This window comes from Centroberyx affinis, unplaced genomic scaffold (genome assembly GCF_046629955.1).
Source record: "Centroberyx affinis isolate AG114_WGS23_722 - 3 ecotype Tasmania unplaced genomic scaffold, CSIRO-AGI_Caff_v1 ptg001851l_1, whole genome shotgun sequence".
In the NCBI taxonomy this organism is placed as follows: domain Eukaryota; kingdom Metazoa; phylum Chordata; class Actinopteri; order Beryciformes; family Berycidae; genus Centroberyx; species Centroberyx affinis.
Window position 1 is genome coordinate 174,179 of NW_027280230.1, and position 22,917 is coordinate 197,095.

The following is a 22,917-nucleotide window of genomic DNA, read 5'->3' on the forward strand; positions in this document are numbered from 1 at the left end:
TAATCTGTTTCATAGAGTTTCTATGACTACTGAGCCTTTGAGTACAGACAAATGAGCAGAAACAGAGCAGGATCGATACTCAGGAGAGCTGACAACACCCGGGCCGGTGTTGTTGAATCCTCGTGCTCCGAGTGCAGCAGGAAGGTAGGAGGCGGACAGGTGGGTGTACATCCCAAAGACCAATCATAGTTGGTCCTCGGGCCAGTACTTATCTGTACACCGACAGGCCGGACACTAATTTTGATCTTTCTGCTGGTGAACTGCAGCCCATCTACAATCACAGCATGGTGAGAGACTTCATCATTATGAGAATCAGTTGAGTCAGATGGTTTCATAGCTGAGTAACTGATGAGTTTCTCCAATGGAGATGAACCAATTTAGTCATTTAAGAGAGCCAGAGTCAGCCTGAAGTAACCTTGTGAACACTGATAAAGTTATAATGATTTGTATTTTTTTTTTCCTTTTTAGACTAGCTACACAGATAAAGGGGAGAAGGTAAGATAAAAACTGCAAGATGACTTTTTGTGTGATGATACTATGCACCTAATTGTTGCACCTGCTGCTTCTGATGAAGAAGAATACTTCTTCATACACGACTAAATGTTGTATATTAATCAGAGAAAACCTTCAGAAATCCAGAGCTCTTTGGGATATTTATAGTGTGATTTCATCCACATCATTCCAAACCTAAAATTAATGTGGCATTTCAATAAAAATTCATCATTCATCATTCTATATTTCCAAAACGCAGGGAATCCACTCTGTTAAGGTGTTATCAATGTGTCAACCAAGAGTTGAACATACCTACTATTCTTTAAAATGTACCACAATTTGTTTTCATTTTGTGCTTTCAATCATTTAGCAAGAGTAGGTGTCACTTTTTGCAAATGGCTTTTGGAATGTAATTCTTCTGTTGCACTTTCCCCCTTATAGCATGAAAGGGGAAAGTTTGTCCGGTTTCATCATTTGACTTTCTGGGTCGGCAATGCCAAACAGGTCAGTATCCAAACTCTGCGCTGTCTGTCCTGAAGCTGAAGACAACAAATGCATATTTCTAAAAGGTTTATATTTTTCACATGTTTAAAATTGACTCTAATCCAAGAATCTCAGAAGAACTCTCACACTGTTGACGAGATTTTAAAGGTTTACACATGTTTGCTGTTTACAAATTCACAAGTTTAGTTTTAGTACAAGAGCATATATTGTTTTTTATATACAGACCGTACAATGGTTCACTTAATAACTGTAAGTTCCAGTTCCAGATACATATAAAAGAGACAGCAGTTGTTTAATCTTTATACTCTGGAAGCTCAGGCCAGTCTTCTTTTGTTAGGTAAATGTTGACATTAGCTTCCTAGTAACAGATACAGTCCAAAGTTATATTTTTAACATAATAGCTATAGTAAAGCTATAATCACTACATAAGCACTATCTGAATCCAAATGCTGATACATTAAATTTACAGAATAGGAAATATCTGAGTTATCTGGTTTTCTTTGTATCTATGCAGGCAATGGGCAGGTCTTTACAGAGTAAATAACATTCCTGCTTCAAAGACTTACTCAATAGTTTATTCAACCGTACTGATTCAGCACACAGGCCAGGTGACACACAGATAGGATTGAGCAATCTCACACAGTCAATATCTCTCCAGGCAAGAGATGAACTCTTCTAACTGTATCCCCTTTGTCAAAGTTGATCAAAAATTCCCTTCACAATAAAGACAATCCAATCATTTTATAGGCAGCCGCGTACTACTGTGATAAGATGGGCTTTGAGGCTTTTGCCTATAAGGGTTTGGAGACTGGCAGCCGAGAGATGGTGTCCCATGTCATCAGACAGGATAAGGTATGCAGGTTAACATCTTCTGCTGATTCGGAAATAAACACTCACAAATACTTGAACGAATATCCAGAATTAAAATGATCTTATCAACAATCACAAACCCTCCCTGTCACTTTGCAGATAATGTTTGCATTTGAATCTGCCCTGAATCCAGGAAATGAAGGTAATAATAATAAGTTTTCTCTATAGTAAATGATTGTAATACTTGAAGTTACATGAAAGATTAAATGCTGCCTTAGTAATATAAGCTTGCATTTCAACATGGTTTTGTCTTCCCTCAGAAATTGGAGAACACTTGATTAAGCATGGGGATGGAGTGAAAGACATTGCTTTCCAAGTGGAAGACTGTGACTTCTTGATCAAGGTAACAATGAGGAGGCGGACATTTGACTGTGATTCACTGATGGATATGTACACATATGGGTTATCTCACTTACACATGTTATTCACATGAGGACAATGGTCATCATACCATGATTTGAACTTGCTCTGGTTTGTGTGTGTGCATGCGTGCATGCTTGAGTGTGTGTTTGTGAAATAGGCCTAAACATGCTGTTCTTGTGACAGGTTCTCCTAAGGACAGGCTTGAGGTTTAGTGGTTCATTTGAACCTTTTCCTCAGTCAAGGTCAGACTGCAGGTTTGGCTGAACTCTGCTCTCGTTTAATACAGAGATATTACCTTTGACTTAGCATAGAGATCACCAACACAGCCTCCTCCATCCAAAATAAATCATCATCTCAGAGTTGGAAGCCTGCACAGGAAGATGTTCTATTTTCAGCCACTGGAGGGCTGCCAGGAGCCAGAAAAGGCACCTTGAGAAGCAGTATGCTGTGTGTGACTGTGCTTCCTAACTGATTCCCAACACCAATTTGTTGGCAGACAGCTAAGGAGCGAGGGGGTGTAGTCGTCAAAGAACCCTGGGTGGAGCAGGACAGCTACGGGAAAGTCAAGTATGCTGTGGTCCAAACGGTAGGTCATGAGTGGCAGGCACACATTTTAAATATCTATGTAAATGCCCAAACTAGATTTCAAATGAATTACTATTGTGTCAATGATTTGCCCCCAGTACGGAGATACAACACACACACTCATCGAGTACCTTGGACCCTACAAAGGCCTGTTTCTACCAGGCTACAAAGAGCCTCTGTTCAAGGATCCCCTGCTACCCACACTGTGAGTGTCTTCAGATAAGATAAGATAAGATAAGATAAGATAAGATAAGATAAGATAAGATAAGATAAGATAAGATAAGATAAGATAAGATAACATAACATAACATCACATCACATCACATCACATCACATCACATCACATCACATCACATCACATCACATCACATAGCACAATATAGTATAACACAGCATAGCATAATATAACAACATTGCATATCACAGAATAAGATAGCATAACACAACACAACATAAGATAATGTAATGTAACGTACAGTGTCGGTATCCATCCCCCTTGTTTTTTTGCACATTTACTTTTTTACGTTTCAAATTTAGCTCAAAATACATTTATTTGGGATTATTGGTGTAAAATCTGGGCAAAGTAGCCTACTCTTATTTTTTTTTTTTTTTTTTCTTAGCTAAGTGAGGGGGTCTTAAACATTTTTGCATGAAAGGATAAAATTCCAAAACTTACTCACTTAGTCCTTTCATAACATGTTATTCATAATGAGACATTGAATATAGTGAGATATTTTGTATATATATTCTTGACAAAGCTCTAATTTGACCATTCTTGCTAGAAAGTGTTATACCAGGTCCCTTTCATTCATCTTAATGGGATTTTGGGGTCTGGAGTGAAATTTGCCACAGAATGCTGTGTAGTACCAGTATCACTTATGTATGGCATTTGAACCCAGTTCCTGAGATTCAAAAAAATAAATAAATAAACCATCCCTTTATATAAAAATACAGACAGGTGCACTATCACTGCACTTTCTTTTCTCTAATTTTACTATAGAAGTCAAAGATAAAATTGTACTTTGCCAGATTTTACAGCAAAAATCCTTAATAAATGTATTTTGAACAAATTTTGTAGCACAAGAAAATGTGCAAAACGTCAAGGAGGATGAGTTCCTTTTATCGCCACTATATGTTGTAGGCTTTCCCTAACAGTTATGCTTAACTCTTTTTGGAAAACTAGTCATGCTATTTTTTTCTCTTCTTTTTCTTTGTAGTCCGCCAGGCGGTTTGAGCTTCATTGATCACATTGTGGGAAACCAGCCAGATGACCAAATGGTGCCAGTGTCAGACTGGTAAGAGGCCTGATGGAGCACACGTACACACATGACTGGCACAGCAGACACACGGGGCAAAGGGACAAGTAAACACTCCTCAAACGATCACTTCACTATTGCAGGGTGAAACTCAGTGTGGTGCAGTAGAAATTCAAAAGCTGGTCCCAGTACAGCATTACTGATCCACAGAAATGTAAAGGGAAATGTAGTTTTTGTAATACATTTAAAAAACAATTGATTTTTGTGGAGCAGCATTGCTCGCTGATCCTCAGAATATTTATAAGTGTATATTTGCCTGCCACTGATGAGGAAGGTAGATCTGCGTTTTTTGCAAAATATTGAAATCCAAATGTGGATCGTTGCTAGGTGTTTTTATTCAATGATCAGTGAAGTCACCAGGAAGAGAAGAGGTTTACTTCAGACTGTCCTGAATAAGGCACAGCTTTTGTTCAGCTAGCTTATCACCAGCTTTTCCTTATCTGTTTGTGTTCACCAATTCCAGGTATCAGAAGTGTTTGATGTTCCATCGGTTCTGGTCAATAGATGACAAGCAGATCCACACGCAGTACAGTTCACTGAGGTCCATAGTGGTGACAAACTATGAGGAGACCATCAAGATGCCCATCAATGAGCCTGCGCCGGGGAAAAAGAAGTCACAAATCCAGGTACAACCTCCCCTTATAGTTGTGCCACCACACTCCCACACCTTCAGTCTCATGTTCTTTGTGCTCTTTCTTTCTGTTTACTGCAGTGGTTCTCAAAGTGGGTGCAGGGACCCCTAGGGATCTTTAAGGGGGTACCCAGCAAAATGAGGAATAGGTTAATTTCACTATCATCCAATTCACTAGAATTTATCCCAATTAGAGAATGTATAAGAATGACTAATGTAATTATATTTTCACTCTCACATGTAGAGTGTAGACAGTTGAAAATTACATCAACAAGAAAATTGTAAATTACATCAATAGCAACAAGAATCTTCCATATGGGGGTCATTGGGACAACATTTTATCAAATGGGGGTCCATGGGCTGATGTAGCCATGGCATGATGTAGGCATGGCAGCAAAAGCAGCAAATATTAACATGTGTGAAGCTGTAACCAGCAAGTGTTTGGTATTTTTACTTGATAAATGAGTAAAACGATTAATCGATTATGAAAATTATAATTGATTAATTTTCTGTCAATCCACTAATCTATTAATTGACTAATCGTTTCAGCACCAGTCTCAGTGTATTTTATGTCCTGCATCTCCCTCTTCACAGGAATATGTGGACTACAATGGGGGGCCAGGTGTTCAGCACATCGCTCTCAACACGTCAAACATCATTCAAGCTGTGAGCCACCCCTCTCATTATCATCAACATGCCTTGGGAATACAAGTTAATCAACAGACTTCACTTAAAACTGGAATTCCTGTCAGTCTCATCTTTGTGTAGCCTCCTAAAATCTGCAAGTAAAGGCAGGTTCCACATCCTTCTTTTTTCTGGTTTTGTCTTAAAACAGATAGTGAACCTGCGCGCCCGAGGGATGGAGTTCCTCTCAGCGCCTGACACGTACTACGACAGCCTGAGGGAGAAACTCAAAACCGCCAAGATCAAGGTGAAGGAGGACCTCAACCGTTTACAGGTAAGGAGACTTATTATTTCATCACCGCTGAGGTTCATGGTCATATTTACAGGCTTTTTGCTGGTGTAGCAAAATGTCAATGTCCTGTGTTTTTTTGTATTTCTTCTGTGTGAAGGAGTTGAAAATCTTAGTGGATTTCGATGACAAGGGCTACCTCCTCCAAATCTTCACCAAACCTGTGCAGGACAGACCAACCCTTTTCTTGGAGGTCATTCAGAGGAACAACCACTTTGTAAGTACTAGAAACCAGGTAGGCTAACTATTGGTTATTCCTTAAAGGTCCCATATTATGCTCTTTTTAGCTGTTTAAAACATTTCTCAGTGGTCTGTAAAATAAGGTTATGAATTCTGTTGCAAAAAAACACCCAAATCCAGGCTCTATGGGGCCTCTCCATCCTCTCAGTTTCTCCCCTCATTAACTATGCGCTGTTCTGAGTGGGCGGGGATGCTCTGATAATGAGGCGCTGCTCTGATTGGCCGCCTGATCGGCTGGGTGAGGGGGGAGGGTGCAGACGCGGAAAAACTCCAAGACCAACATGGCAGCTGTTTGTAGAAGAAAACTCCGTGACACAACATGTAAAACCTACAGTTTTGAGGCGGAATCTGTCAACCGAACAAGAGGAGGAAGCTGCCGAAGTTTTACAGACACGGTTACAGCAGGATGTCTCTGACTGGTAGGTTGAAATTTCACTGTTTTCCTACTTTCTCACCGTGTGTGTGTATGTGGTTGCGTCGGCTAACGTTATGTGGTCTTTCTGGATAGCCATAGCGGACAAATTTGTATCCCATAAAAACGATATCTAACGTTACCTGCCGGAGTGTCTCGCACTGTAACTATACCGTATGGTCTGTTTGATTCGTTTTTAGCCTGACGTTCACCGGTGCCGGTGGTTTGAGGCTGTCTAGTAAGCTCGTCAACACAGTAGGTGTCGGTAGCTTTTAGCTGGCTACTTGGATAGCTGCTGTAATGTTTTTCCATGGAGTGTCTTCCAATTGCCGTTGTACTGGCTAGCGATAGGAAACAAATCCACACCAGACATTATGTAGTTATTACGTTCAAATACATCAAATTGATGTGAAGACGCAAAAGAACTCATCTGCAGTGGATACAAATATTGTCACGACACCGGCAAACACATGGTTATGTCCTATGCTATCTACCATTTGGACATATGACTGTCGTAATTTATGCCAGTGTTACTCAGCTATAACGCTAGCTCAACAGTTTTAGAACTATAGCTGAAATATTCAAAAACTGCATCTCATGGAGGCCTGCTGGTCATTCCCCCTGTACATAACATCTTACCTCTTTTAGAGTTGACACCTTTGTTTGTCCTGTACATTAGGTTGTACAGTACTCACATCTACTCTAAATTGTCTGTGCTAATAAACATATAATATAGATAAACGTAATCGTCAGTGTAATGTTCGTATAAAGCTTGCAAAATTCAGTAACAGTTACCCTTTCTCATTCCTTAGGTTACCAGAAGAATGAAGCAGCTTCAGGATCCACCTACATGCGTGTTGATCATCCTGGTCTGGAGCCTGTATGTTTGAATGTGTTCTCACTACAGAATGCAATGAACATTTATAAAGCAGACTACGGGCCCTTACAGCTTAGAGGTAGAGAGCAGTAAGTTTCTTTTATGCATTCTGTGCATGAATTGATTTGAACATGTGACTTTGGATAATACTTTACATGACAATAAATTTGAGTAAAATAACTGTGTGTTGTTATACTTTATTACACATCCATGTAGAAAAAACTTTAGCACACCTAAAAGTCTTTTAGTGACAGGGGCATAGGACAAAAGTTACTGAGAAAGTAATATAATCCAACACACTGTCTACACTTGCATGGTGCTTTATTACATTTCAGTCATTGAAATGTAGTAAAGCACCATGTAAGTATAGACACTGTGTGTGGGATTATATACGTTTTTCCCTTTACACACCCATGTAAATTAAATGTGAAACCAATAAGTAACCACAACACTGACTGTTCATACAGAATAAAATTATTTTATTTTAGAAAAGGTATAAAAAAGGCACATGTAGAAACATAACATATTGCTTATAGAGGACCATACTGGGCTGCTTATGTTACAAAATCTACATCTGTGAGTGTACACAGGGTGTATCAATCACAATAATGATTTATAATTTGATGTTTTTAGTTATCTTATGTATTCGTGGAAAACACCCAACTACAACCTGACCTCATGCCAGATAACCAAAACAACAATAGAAGAGACTAAGTATTCAAATGAAATATATTGACAGTATGTGTACCCTCTTCTCAGTGTCTAGCCTACAGATCCTTTGTCAGCTAGTGCTGGGGCTTTCTAGGTCTCAGGGTCAGAGTATTGATACCAGTGTGTGTGTGGTGCTGTGCAAATGCTGTGAGCTCCATGATGCTGCCAGCTGCGTCGGGTTCAGACTGCCTCTTGATTGAACCGAGACACGTGGCTGCAATGACGTCCACCTTGGCTGGCCTGTCAGACTGGGCGCACAAGTCTTCTGGGATGGGGATCTTCAAAACCTGGCTCACATGAGGTGCAGGGTCCTGGAAGACTTGATCAAAGATGAGGTCCATCAACTCATCGACGTAATCTGTGGAGTAACAGAAACACAGAAGTCATCAGTTGTTCCATTATAAAAGAATATACATTGCATAGTGTGGCCTGACACTGGTGAGTCGCAAAATGTGCAATTTTGAGTCATAAATTATTTTATACTATAGTTTATACTTTGTTATAACATTTGTATATTTGTTTAACGACTGTCTGAGATGTGCTGGCCCCATAGCAGGGAATAGCAATGTTTAATGCAACCAATTATCTCATTGTCATATTGTTTAGGATATTGCATCATGAGTAATACCTACACCTTACAATATACTGCAATCCAGTAACATTACCACAAACTACAGCCTCAATAATTACCATGTAGTTGGTTCTAAACACAGTCTCAAGTAAAATAGGACATTACAATCTCGAGAAAGGTAGCATTTATTGTAGTCTCTTGTTCAGGTTTTCTAGTTATTTTTTGCCACAACCCCAGCTGATTACAAGACTAGAGTGGCCAGACTAGGTGCAAAGACAGAACGTGAAATATTACATGTCATCAGCCAGTAACTCCTTTCCATTCATTTGGCGTTAGAAGTGAAATGTTTGCGGTGACCAGAGTCCCCGATAAACTAAGTACTGTTCGAGTTTTGCCACGTTAGGTGCGGCTGTCTAGAAAGGAGATGTGTCCGCAAAGTGAGCCAGAGGAGCTAACCTTAGCTAACGCTAACGCTAACGCTAGATTAGCACGCCGCTAACGGCAGTAATTCCTAGCCTGGATCATAGTAGCTTTGTCCTTTCGGGACCTGGTTAACTAGACGATTGCTAACTGTTGTTGTCGTTGTGGCCAACAGGCTTCCTCGTATTCACAGGCCCGCATCAAACTCCGTCCCATCGGGACTGGAGCTAAATCGCTACCCGATGCTAATCGGACTGAAACACCATAAACTACCGTATTCATTTCTCATTCTCAAGCTACGTTAGCGGACACATCTCTCCACACAAGGCAACTGATTTAGCAACAAAGCACCATAGACTGTGTTAAAAAACAAACATGAAAACAATGTCGCAAACAAGCAAATGGAACATAACTTTACACACGTTAGCAAACCTCGACATGTTGTCAAGCCCAGCTGACTGTACCCAACTGTAAATATCATCACAAAGTGGCGACACTTACCGATTGCACATTTGCTGTTTGGCCACATCCAGTTGGGATAAATCCATCTTCCATCTTCCAGGAGCAGTGTTGATGTAAATCCTGCTTTGTATTGACACTCGTTTAAGAAGCAGTCCGAGGTAAAGCGGTTAGCACAAACACGCAAATTTGGACTAAGTTTACTGTAGTCAGAATGTTATTGTAAAAAAATATATTTTTATCTTCCGATGCTGAGAGGCAGTGTAGAGCTCCGTGTTCAGCCTTGAAGCCAACAACGGAACATTTAGCATGTTTTGCTCTTGCTTTTGACATCTGCTAAGCTGTAGCAGCGAAGGAAAACAATGGCGGCCGACAGCCCACAGAGAGCAGAGAGGAGTGGGAGTGGTTATCCACCATGGAGGTCGGCGTATGCAAATTGCTCCCCTTGGGACGTCACAAGGGGAGCCAAATCAAAACGGCTCGTTTTCTGGCATGTGTTCCCAGGGAGGAGGCTAGGGCAACAATGCAGAGGCATTCACTTCTCACATTCTGGGGGTTGTTAGGTTGAGGGATGACTAAAGTATATGTGTATGGGCAAGGAAAAACGTGTTTTTCATAATATGGGACCTTTAATATAGGTACAACGTGAGAAATATATTTTAGCCTTTATGACATTGCCTCATTAATGAGATTTACAGGCCCCTTGTCCCTGTTTCTTTCCAGTAACCAGCCAAGACAGAGCAGCCTTAACACCTGTTTACGCCTCCCACCCAGTGTGAAGAGTACAACAGTAGCCCACTTGTAAAAGCTCAGTAAATCTATCACAGTTACAGATTAAAAGGCTCACTGCTTTACAGCGAGGGGGATCTTTGGATTGGGTTGCACCCTGTGGCACTAAATTTATAACACCTAGCCCCCTCTCTGCTTGTCAGAACAGGTTCACCTTGTCATTCTCTGGCATTTCACTGAGTCTAGTGATGTGGATACAGCGTATGAAAGTGAGAAACTGAATGTGAACCACACCAAAGGACCTCTAACAGCAACCACTAACACTTGATCTTTTGATTATCTATGAAAATATTTACATGATTAATTTGGGAGCTCCTCGCGAGCGCAGCTCCCTGTCAGAGTGGAGAAGGTGTTTGAACCTAAAACCCTGTGAGAATATTTATCTGCCGTTTGTGATCCAACATCAAAGTGGCGAACGCCCTGAACGGTGTCTGTGAGAAGATCCCCAGAGCCATAACAAATGACATAGAAGAAGGCAGATCTTTGGGTAATTAGCCATCTGCGCCTGTCTGTTCTCTCTCCAGGGCTTTGGGGCTGGAAACTTCAAGTCTCTATTTGAGGCCATTGAGAAGGACCAGGATGCTAGGGGCAACCTCACTGTGCTGACACCCGAAGGACAGCCCAAAGCCTTCTACTGACCCCCAGACTGGCACCGAACCACACCGAGACACTGTTTCATCAACATCACCCAGTACACCTAAACTATATCAAATACATATTGTTGCATATCTTTATGTAACAAGTAACAAGCAGCGAACATTATCAGATACACTATAAGCTATCAACAGATTGCATACGGTACAGCAGCATGGTTAAATACATGAAGGCACATTCATACAGTTCGGCATGTGTGTTTGGGAAATGTGGGGCACAAAATGTGAACATGGTTTCTTGCTCATTTTAAATGCATCAAAGAGTAATCCATCTTTATTACTGAAACATAAAATGAGACGTAAAGGAATCCAAAATGAATATTCAGCCATGATCTACTCCCCCCCATGTCAGTCAAAACTCCACTGAAGTTGGTAGGACCACCAAGCACACAGAGAGTTAGCTCCTGTAGTTCCTTCTCAGCCATCTCCCAAACTATTGAACTGAAAATGACAGAAAATGTCCATCAAATGTCTTCAGACAGCTCATGCAGTATAATCTGTGTTTTGTTTTGTGGCCAAAGAATTGCACTGTGGGTCCAGAGCATGCGACCAGAGCGTTGTCAGTGAGGAAAATATAGGAGATAATGAGGTAAATGTTGGACCTTTGGACCTACAGTGCAATCGTTTGGCTATGACATGCTTGCATTATGCTGCATGAGCTGTTTGGAGAAACCTGACGGACTTCAATAGTTTGGGAGAAGGCTAAAATGGAACTACAGGGGCTAACTCTCTGTGTGTTGTTACCAACTTCAATGAAGTTTGGATTGACATAGGGGTGAGTAGATCATGACTGAATTTTCATTGTGGGTTGAACTATTTAACTTTAACAGGGCCGACTCAAACACAAATCAGTAGACACTGTGGTAGTTCTCATGCAGTTTTCATTCTCAGCCTCATGCAGAAAAATTTATTCAGCACACAGGTTTTATTTCAAAATAATTTATTTGCATATAATTGGAATGAAGCCAGGTTGATACATCTGTGATGGCACTGGTTAGTTTCATATAGATACATTCTATACAGAAACCATTGTTTCAAACCTGGACAAAATGGATAAATATATTAGTAAATAAATATATTAGTGACATGTCACCATATTGAAATGTTCTATTATATATAAAATACAACACTATTTCATTTCTGTTTTTGTCTTTCTCTTTTTGTACACAAAGTATCCAAAATATACTGACATATCCCTTAAAGTTCTGGAGGGATTGTACTCTATTAGAAAAAGGCAGTTTCAGCTCATTATTCTTGCAAAACAAAACAAAACAAAACAAAACAAAACAAAACAAAACAAAACAAAACAAAACAAAACAAAACAAAACAAAACAAAACAAAACAAAACAAAACAAAACAAAACAAAACAAAAACACAAAGAGAAAGATCTTAAACAGGATAAAATCACATCAAATATTCTGTGGCTTTATTGATGTAAATGCTATTTTCATGTGCTGATGGTTGTGGGCTTGTTTTAATTCAATGCTTTGAGTTTGTTTGTTTTTTTGTAGTTAAAATCTTTTGAAGCCAAAGTGCTGCTTGTAATTCAGTCATTTTCAGCTCAGTCTAGGAGACTGTTCTGGGCACAATAAATAACAGACGAGGAAACCCTGATATTTTAGCTGGAGGACTGCTTTGAGACACATTCAAAATGAGGTATTAGCATGAGGGATTGCAGTTGAAAATTTCTGTATGATTGTCCTAAATTCTGACTCCAAAATGACTTCCACTTCAACCCTAACGTGTTCTCTCTTGTCAGCTAAAATACACTTAATTAGTTTGAGATTCAAGGAAAAGGGGTGGAGCAGGAATATAAGGCACAACAAGTTCTATGTTATAAGTTCACTGTATTCAAGACTTGGCCTCTTTGGTTAGATAAGTAAGAGCTTAGTGTGTTGGGAAGTTCCTGATTTTGGATCATGAGCAGTACTTCACTTCTTTAGGAAGTGAGATCTAAATGAATAAGGCACATGTGATATGGATAGCATAGACTGATCCAGCAACACAAAGTATTACTAGAATTGCTTCTCCTAACATTTCTCCTGCAGGCTTTACTAAGTGCTACCGGCTCCATTGCAATACCCAAGAGCTCTTTGTCTGCTGTTTGTATTAAACTATATCTGCAGTGTGACTGCTGAGAAAAAGAGCCTCCTTTCACATTTTCACTGAGCCTTTAAGGGAAAGTCCACCCTAAAACAGAATTCATGTATGCTATTCCTCTGATCTCAGATTTCTCCGTCTAGATTTTGTGAGCATGAACAAGTCTTTCACAAAGCCAGAAATACAAGCGCCAAGACTCTTATCTTTGATGGCATGAAGAGACACTTTTGGAAATGGTTTCACTGACATCAAATGGGAGGCCAACTTTTATCTACACTGTATCCGTATCCAGAGTGATTTTCCTGGGATAAAGCCACATTTCCTGTGTAAGAACTGCTAACAATGCCAGAGTGGCTAATTGGGAGCAGAGGGAATTGTGGGCCACAAAGATTCAAGCCTTGATTCTGCAGTTTCGAGCTTTGGGAGAGAATTGTACATACTCAAACCCATTTATCAAAATGCAAAAGATCGTTAAAATAACTGATTTCTGGTTTAAGGTGGATCTTCCTTTAAGTGCAGTAAGCACAAAATCGGGGATAGACAATGCACATTTATCACGACAAGTAATTTTCACCAATATGGGTATCGTTAGCCTAACCTATATGAATTATTTCCATTTTTCCAGTGTTTGATTGTTCCTGAGACATTTCTCAGGATCTGCCCATTAGAGTCAGAGATCACGGGAAAAGTGCTAACTGAGCACACCAAGCTTTCATTAAGCAGATGCTAAGGCAACGCATGTATTTGATGCTTGGTACTGTAAAGTCTAACTAGCATGGCTTTACTCCAGTTATATTATTATATAGTCACTATGTCTTTTCTATGGCTGCAATGTTTAAGAACATCTTTGTAGAGCTTTAGATGCTGGAAGACGATGGGAGGGTGCATCCTTGCTGGAGGACATGATCCAGTATATATGAGGCTAAGTGGGTGTTAGAGGGGGAGGAGCAGAGAATATGGTCAAGGTCCTTCTGGAGCTGCGGCTCACACACTCTGCACTGGTCAGGGGGCTAAAACAGCACTGAGGTCAAACATAAGAAGTAACCATTGGCAAGAAAAATGATGAGAGCAAGAAAATAGCTTGTAATGACGATGACATAATTCAGTCAAACTGGTTCATTTTTAAAGATGAAAACAAAATTACAGACTACAACAAAAAAAACTAAACAAAAAAAATGATCCAAAACACAAACGTGTTGAAAACAGCTGCCATTATTGAAATAATGAATACAAGGCCCATGCTAGGCTCAGCAACCTCTCTGAATGCTCGTTGTTTGAGGGGCTGAGGGAACAACCACTCTCTCCATTTAGACAAGTCAGACCGTCAAGAGGAAAACTTCTTGTTGAGTTTATGGGAGCTACATGGTTATGACAAAATACGTATATACATATATATATATGTATATCTATCTATATATATATATATATATATATATATATATATACACATATGTATATATACATATATTGAATTCACTACAGCAGTACCTTTAAAGACCCCATGTCTGGGGCATGTTTAGAAATCTGAGCTGAGGTAGGCTGGAGAGAAACGCTTCTCTCAGCTGAGATTAAGACTCAGCAAAGGGAGACAAAGATCAAGCAAGCAAAAATAAGTACCTCTGAATAAATCAAGTTACTTTGTCGTTGAGTGAGCAATGTAGAGATGGAGTCTCACTTCATGAGGGCTCAACACCCTAAGCAAAGATCATTCGTTAGTTGTCACTAAGGAGCATGGGAACTTGCGATATCATGTCGGTATTGAATATTCTTCCTATAACTGACAAGGCGAAACACACGCACACACACACACACACACACACACGCGCGCGCACACACACACACACAGAAAACACATTTTCCCCTTTGTGCTGTATGAGTTCCCCAGCATCTCCCAGTCTCCAAACATTTAAATCTGAAATATTTTGATATATAATATTATGCATGCTGCATACAGCGTTACCTTAGATTTTTAACATGATATGGGGTTAATTCATATTCATTCTCAGTTTAAGTTATATAGGATTAATTAATACCTTCCTATTAAGATCTAACTCAATATCTGACTGAACTTTTCGACACGTAATTCAACGTTTCAACACTGAACCCTGGGGGAAGCTGGGGAATCGCCTGAACGAAGGTGTCGCTGTGGAATTATTTGGAAGACGTGAGAGAGATGGCCAATGAGAGGCTTGTCCATTCTGGCTCCTGTGTAGCAGCGTGACATTGGGGATGCAACAAGTTCTCACACACCAGACTCCTCTTCTGATCCTGTGGACACAAAAACAGCTTGAGTCACACCTCCAAATACTCAAAATATAATGCAGAACACAGAAAACTACATAAAAAAAAGTCTACAATATTTCATACGTCTACAGACCAACAGGATGGCCATATTTTTTAAAGGTATTTTTGGCATCTCTGCATTTTTAAAAGCCTACTGAAAACCTAGCTATTCAGCTTGGCTTTTAGATAACTTATTTATTATTACTACTTATTATTATTACTATTGTTATTATTATTTGTTTACTACTTATTTGCACTTTTTTCTCCTTCTTTCAATGTTAACTGTTTTATGTCTTTTCTTATTTCGTGCTAAAAGTAAAGCACTTTGAGTTGCATTTTATGTATGAAAGGTGCTATACAAATAAAGTTTATTATTATCATTATTATATTAAAGACCGGAGACACCCACCCTGATTGTGGTGTAATGTTTGGCAGTATAAACAAATGTCTGTGTTGGCGGCGGCGGGGCCGTGGTGGAACCTGCAGGGCGGCCTGTCCACAGAGGTCCCGGGCCCCAGGAGCTGAGGCTCCGAGTGGGCCTGCTGCACCCGCTTCTGCCAAACCACGTGGGCCCCGCCGCAGCAAGGCCAGTCCTCCATGCCTCCGGAGTCCAGGATGAGGGGCACGGGCAGCAGGGCGGGGGCCAGGTCCGGAGGGGGGCAGCAGAAGCCCGGTCCCTGGCCGTAGTGGATGTGGATGCTACAGTCGTCCTGCAGGTCCAGGCTCTGGTGGAAGCGGACGGAGGGGCCGTCCAGCACGCAGCCGCCCGGCCGCCCGCTCCTCCTGTGCGGGTGTCCGTGGCCCTGGTGGCAGCAGGGCGGCTGGAGCTGTAAAGGAACCGGGGACACCAGGACCGGTGCCGGGGGAGCGCTGGGCTCGCGGTCCTGACCCTCCGTCCCCAGGCCGGGCCTGTCTGTGGGGTCTGCCTTGGGGCACTGGCAGGGGCTGTGCTTGAGAGGGCATACGGGCGAGTCCTTGTCCGGAGCCGGGGCGGCGGGCCCGGCGGCGGCGGCGGCGGCCCCCTGCTCCTCGTCCGAGCCCCTGCCCGGGCCCTGGCCGTGCTCCCCCTCCTCGTAGTGGTGGTGTCTGTGGCGGTGGAAGTGGATGTGGCTGAACACAGTCTGTGGCTGCTCCTCAGGGCAGCCCGCTTTGTTCACCACAGAATCCAGAGACCGGGGCCGGGCCTGGGCCCCCGCCTCCAGGCTGCTCCTGCGGGGCGCGCGCCCAGGGCCCGGCCCGTAGTACACGAACGGATCGTAGTCGCTGCTCAGAGAGCTGCGGAAGGTGGACCAGCTGCCGTAGACCCCCTGCAGGGACACGTCGGTGCAGTTGAGCACCGAGTCGCTGGAGGAGCCGTGGCAGGGCCCCGAGCTGGAGTCGCTGGCCGGCCCGTCGGCCAAGTAGCCGCTGCGTTCCGTATGGTAGCTGCCGCCGGAGCAGCTGCCCTCGTCCTGCCGGCTGTGGGCCGCCGCTCCGCGGGTCTGCGGGGCGGAGGAGGCCGCGTGGTGCAGTCTGGAGCTGGAGGCGCTGCGCTGGGCTGGACAGGATGAGCGGTAGTTGTGGCAGGAGCGACGGGGGGTGTAGTGGTGGGTGGAAGTCCTACAGTTGCCTCCCATCCTGTGGGGCCTCCCGGGGCCCTCTGCAGGGAGGTGGTAGCCGCAGCCGGGGCCAAGGGGCCTGCTGGTGAGAAAACGTAGCGTTTGGGTGTCCATGGGAGAGGAGCCACTGTAATGGCTCAGAGAGGGATAGGGTCCAGAGGGGCTCCGGGGGTAGTGGGGCCTCATAGAGAAGGGGATGGCATGCTGGGGGAAGGGGTGGCTGTGTGGGCTGCTGTAGGACTGAGGGTGCAGGAAGCCCTGGCTGTGCTCTGGAGTCTGCTGGAGTCTGTTTCTCTGGGGCTGACGCTCTGTACCTGTGGAGCACAATACACACACTCCTTCAGCATTATAAGAATAAAATAATGACTTTTATTTACAGAGCACTTATCAAAACAGATTTACAAAGGGGTTAAAAGAGATAAAGCTAGGCCCTAGTCCAAATGGTGATCAATACAATTTTAAAATCAATCTTAAACTGCATTGGCAACCAGTGAAGGGAAGCTAAAATCTGGCTGCCGCATGTTGGACTAACCTGAATGTGGATATACTGGTGTGCATGGAATTACAAAAGTCAAGGCATGGCAAAAGTCAAGGCATGAGTCAAGGCATGGCAAAAGAAAAGCATGAACCAGTTTCCAGGTGATTAAAAGACAAAAATGCTCTAATTTAGGAAAGTCTCCTGAGCTGTCGAAAACCTGACAGACATGTTAATCAAGTTGTAGATGAAAGTAAAAAATAACTTCCAGTTTAATAAGCAGCTTCTCCCCCAAGGCTGAACTGAAAATGTTGAATTATTACCCATGATGTTGTGCATGCAGAGGGGACAGGTGCGGTGCTGCAGCAGCCAGGGGTCAACACAGTCTTTATGGAACTCATGAGCACAGGAGATAATCCTCAGGTCCTAGGGGTGGAAACACACATTTACTGAGGATAGAATTAAATTCGAGCTATAACTGATATAACTGATGGACAGTCCAATCTACAGACTTGTTCCTCTGCCTGTCGCCCCCTCTCCTCCTACCTGTCCGTCCTGGAACTCCTCCAGGCAGATGGCGCAGACGGGGCTGGAGTTGGAGCTGCTGGCCGAGCCCCAGGCCCCGCGGTGGCGCTGGGAGGCTGAGCACCCCTGGGAGCTGTAGGTTTTGGTCTCCAGACGACTGATAGCTCGCATGGTCTGCTGATGGACCGAGTCCTGCATACGCAAGAGGAAGGGGTACAGTTAGAGAAACCTTTGAAACAGTAGTAGTAGTAGTAGTAGTAGTAGTATCTAAAAAACGTTTATAAAATATGCTTTTAAAGAATTAAATTAATTTAATCTTTATTTCGCAAGAAGAACACACTTCCACCGTCCCTGCTGGCTTCACTCACCCAGGTTCTGTTGGACTTGCACTTGTAGCGGAAAGCAAAGATAAGGACGATGGTCAGAATAGCCAGGACTATGGTGAGCAGGATACCCACGTCATAATGAGGCTGGAAGGGGAAAAGGAGAAAGAAAAGAGCAAATGTGCTCTTAGAACACTTTGAACATATGAACTTCAACAAACTGTATCAGTAACTGACACTTCTATATCATTAGAATCAAAATAATAATAATAATAATGGATATGGAATTTATAGTATATCTGAAATTCTGGTTCATTTATGCATTCCTAAAAAAAGAAACAATATAACTGTACTGTACTGACATAAACTCCCACTGAAACGCCTAAAGTCTTTATAAAATATTTCAGAAAGTCTATGGCAAAGCAGCACTGTCCCTGAGAAAACTGACTTGGCCCTCCAGGTCTTGTAAATCTATGAAATTTATTTAAACTGGACACGGATGAGACATGGCTCCCTACAGTGTTCATGCCCAAGGGCCCATGGGAGTCATAACCCAGGCCCGACTCCGACACACACTATGAGAAACACACTCTTCTCTGCACTGGATGGTCCATTTGTATCCCAACTCCCAGTCCACATTACCACATGGCAGTGCATTACCCAAACAGAATTAAATTCAAAATAAAAACATAAAGTGCCTGAAGGTTCCTCTCAGCTAACTTTTCATGAGATTTCCTGAGCTTTCACATGATTTCCTTTCAGTTTTGCTCTTTCTCTACGGACAAAGGCAAATTGCCAGAGGGAGTTTTGTTGTCTGACAGTGGAGAGGAAAGTCAGAGGAATCTCTGGAAAATCATTGGCTCAGGTTGAATCATCATATCATTCTGGATGGTCCTTAAGTGTGTGTGTACAGTATATGGGTATATCTATATGTGTGTGTGTGTGTGTGCTGCAGTGCTTACCCATTTAGGCTGCTCCAGCAGGATCTCAATGCGAACTCTGGCTTCCTCGTTCTTGTTGACCAAACCCATCAACTCCCCGGCATCCTCAGCCTCCACCAACACCACCGGACGGGGAAGGGAGTCTGTTTCACGCAGCTATGTGTGTGTGTATGTGTGTGTGTGTGTGTGTGTGTGTGTGTGTGAGAGTGAATGAATATGGGACAAGGAGGAGAAAGACAGGACAATGTGAGTGTAAAATAAAATAATTATCTTCTGTATATCAGCTATGACTTATGAATATTATATATCTTATTTATATACTAATAGAAAATATTTGTCTACAGCTGTGCCTCAGTACTCACCTCAGTGGCAGCGTTGGCATCATCAGTGACATCAAAGATGACAGCCTGAGCTCCTTTATCCAGCGCCATGCGAGCCTGAAGGAGAGACCGAAGGAAAGACTGCAGTTAAAAACTAAACATACACACACTAATGTGTGATACTTCATTGCTCCCATAGGGAAATTCTCTTTCTGCTTGCACCCCAGGGATGCAGTGCCTTGCTCAAGAACACTTCAGCAGGGCGGATGCTTGTGGTTGTGGCTCAGGAGGTAGAGCGGGTCGTCCAGAAGGTCGGTGGTTCGATCCCCGGCTCCTCCAGTCCGCATGTCGAAGTGTCCTTGGGCAAGACACTGAACCCCAAATTGCTCCCAATGGTTGCGCCAGCACCCTGCGTGGTAGCTTGCCGCCATCGGTGTGTGAATGGGTGAATGTAGGCATGTTGTAAAGCGCTTTGGATAAAAGCGCTATATAAATGCAATCCATTTAACACAAGGGCTTGAACTTGGGTCGTCTGAATCAAGAACAGTCTCTCTATTCACTAGGCAAGCCTGCCACCATGCGATTTCTGCATCTATATGATCAAAGGCAAGAGGAAACAATACTCCTTTAGAAGTCAGTTAGGCAGTGGACAGTTCATGGAAATCAGAGGGAAATGGAAAAGGAGGAACACGTCACGCCTCTCCATCCAATGTCCTGAGCCATCACTAGGTGGCAGTCATGCCCCGAGCTTGTGGCCTCACAACAGGGGCCAAAGTACAGCTCCTCCTTACACTTTTCCACCTGACTCTGGAAGCCAGACAGTAACTAGAAAGTGTATTAGCGGAAATCTAAAGGCCACAGTGCAAATCCGCTGCCCTATCTGCACTTTTTTTTTCCAATGTGGAAGAGTGTAGCCAAAAGAAAGAGAGGAGAACTGTTTGACTGAGTAAAAGGGGGATTATGCTGAGCAGAGAAGAAAGAAAACAGGTGGGGCACACTGGTAGTGCACCATGTGTTAGAGACGTTTTGGCTCTGAAAAATTTCTGTTTCATCACTTCTGTCATTTTCCACTGTATACTGCCTAATAAAGCTGAAATGTCCTAAAAGAATATAAATAGGCTGCAGACAGGGAATGTGGGCCACCTAAACAAGCATGGTGGCACAGCAGTGGCTGGGCAACATATGACTACTGTCGACTGACCAGTGGCGTCAATGGCATAGCTAATGGCAATATAAACAGTCGCCTAGGATGGCAGCTGGCTAGGGCAGACGGATCGCTATTTTATTTATCAGTATATTATAAATTTTAAAGTAGTTCCCTTCCTGTGCTTGTGCTGTGCGCCCCATCAACTGTGCCCCCTCCTCTTCCCACTCAGCGCCTGCCTTCTGTGCCCACAGGAGCGCTCATATGACTCGAGGAATGGGGGGGGACATGTCATAAAGGTTACATCAAAACAATATGCAAGCAGGTAGCTGAATGCACCCCTCCCTCTCCTTTAACACACAATATAGTTGCTGGAAAAATTTGTGTTTCTTAAGTCACAAGACAGAAGGTTGTCACGCTGAGAAGGAATAATGACAGCTAAGGGTGGGTCAATTACAGGCATGTAGTGTCATGTTAATTGGGCCATTTCTTCTGCTATTTATATGTACTGATGATGTAATGACATGTGCCAGTATCTTTTATTACAGTCAGAAGCAACTATGTTAACATGTTTAACACACTTTGAAAGGAGTGACTTTGCACATTCTATAAGCAGTAGTCATTTCAGGAGGTGTGTGTGTGTGTGTGTGTGTGTGTGTGTGTGTGTGTGTGTGTGTGTTGGGACCACCACTGCTACAGACTGGCTGGGTCTGTCTGAAGTCATCTTATTGTCTTACTGTATGAGGCCTGTTCTGTCAGTGTCTCTGTGTTTGCGTTGGCTCCGACAGTGTTGTTTGTGTTATGGACTTGCGAGGGGCGTGCTCTGCAAAAAGCAGAGAGATGTGTTGCGGGCATCACCAGAAGACGGAGGGAAAACAAATAGCAGCCTTTTCATCAATGTCTCATCACATGCTCTCAAGGGCCTGGCATCTGCCAGTGCTTTAGTGAAGAGGAGACGCAAGTTTAAACAACTAATCACCCAGGTCAAACACAACCCTAAACAGTGATTCCTGGCCTACTGCATGCAGCCCACGGCAGGAAAGAGCACACACACACACACAAACCACACACACACACAAAGGGCGATACATTTACACAAAACTTCAGGCAGAGACATCACTCAGTTGATCCATTAATCACAAGTTAATGAGAAACCTCCCTCGTGGAACGGCATCATTGAACTCAGATCACTTTTTAACACTTCAAAAAAGAGAAAGTCAATGCACGACTGGAGAGAAACACACGTTTCCTTTGTATACACAAACTGTCAGAGGCTTACCCCTCCTACTCATATTTCCTCAAAGCACATTGCAGAAAATGAGCAGTGAAGAGTGTTGTGTACGCTGTGAATGAGTGTCTTGTGTGTGTGTGTATGCGTGCGCTTATGTGTGTGCTTTTGCCTGTGCATGTGTATGAGTGTCTTGCAGCCTCGTCCCTAACATCCGCTGGTGGTATTCAAAGGGCATAGTATTGACGGTCAGAGAGGGGTCAGATAAAAAATTAACATATCCCCTTTGATCTGGCATCCAACTGTGGCGCAACAGCCTTTCCCCCTGTTTCATCAGAACAGTAATTGTAGTACATGCATGGGCCTAACTGGGGTGCGGCCACAAGAGAAAAAAGCTGGATCTCTGACATGTGGGAATATGCTTTACCTGGGGTTCAAAAGTTCCCTACCCGGCACTGTGCCCACGCGTCCTCTAATCGTGGTAATAAATGCAGGGAAGACTGCTCTTGTGGTCCAACACACACATACACACACACACACACACACACACACACATACAGGCAGACACACACGTGTTGTGAAATAGTCAAGGAGTTTCAAACAGCCTGCTCCAGTTCCGACTACAGGACCACAGTAGCCATTTCTAGAATATATCATAATATATTTCTCAAATGACTGCTGTGGTCCTATTATGTCATCTTAGTATTAGTAGTAGTAGTACCACAGTGTGGTCGCCAGCTATGGTCTAAACCCATAGGCTTCTATTTAGCCACAAACCCGGAAGCGGCCTGAAAGAGAGAAGAAGTCATAACATGATTAATGGGAGATATATTTAACCTTTAATGGTCCAATGAAAAACTCAAGTCTGACTCTAACAAGACAATTAAAGGGACTGCCAGCACAAGCTTTTCAGCATCCCCAGCTTTGTTATGGTCGGAACTGTAATAGACATCGTTGTGGTTAGGTAAACACCCGTCCTCATGAGGTACAACATGACACACTGGATGAGATACTATTTGGCATTTAGGCAAACACAAATGTGGCATCGGAAATGACTGTGGCTTGCAGCGTTGCGCAATAAAGACGTCATCAATGAAAGCGAACAAACAGTTCG

At 42.9% G+C, this 22,917-nt stretch overlaps 2 protein-coding genes across 2 annotated transcripts; one reads left to right on the top strand and one right to left on the bottom strand.

Moving 5' to 3' along the window:
• Window positions 1-474: 474 nt before the first annotated feature.
• hpda (4-hydroxyphenylpyruvate dioxygenase a) lies at window positions 475-10,851 on the top strand. Its single transcript, XM_071529919.1, has 13 exons — window positions 475-495; window positions 934-996; window positions 1,744-1,848; window positions 1,966-2,008; window positions 2,127-2,209; window positions 2,726-2,815; window positions 2,913-3,019; window positions 4,032-4,109; window positions 4,594-4,756; window positions 5,356-5,427; window positions 5,597-5,719; window positions 5,835-5,951; window positions 10,738-10,851. The coding sequence occupies exons 3-13, from the start codon at window positions 1,768-1,770 to the stop codon at window positions 10,849-10,851; spliced, it is 1,071 nt and encodes a 356-aa protein (XP_071386020.1). The 5' UTR covers window positions 475-495; window positions 934-996; window positions 1,744-1,767.
• Window positions 10,852-14,446: 3,595 nt separating this feature from the next.
• Window positions 14,447-19,542, bottom strand: LOC139652988 (E3 ubiquitin-protein ligase RNF43). Its single transcript, XM_071529926.1, has 7 exons — window positions 19,474-19,542; window positions 19,133-19,267; window positions 18,216-18,317; window positions 17,869-18,039; window positions 17,646-17,748; window positions 15,659-17,161; window positions 14,447-15,234 (listed from the first exon to the last, which is right to left on the bottom strand). Exons 1-7 carry the CDS (start codon window positions 19,540-19,542, stop codon window positions 15,209-15,211), a joined length of 2,109 nt encoding a protein of 702 aa, XP_071386027.1. The 3' UTR covers window positions 14,447-15,208.
• Between the last annotated feature and the right edge of the window lie 3,375 nt (window positions 19,543-22,917).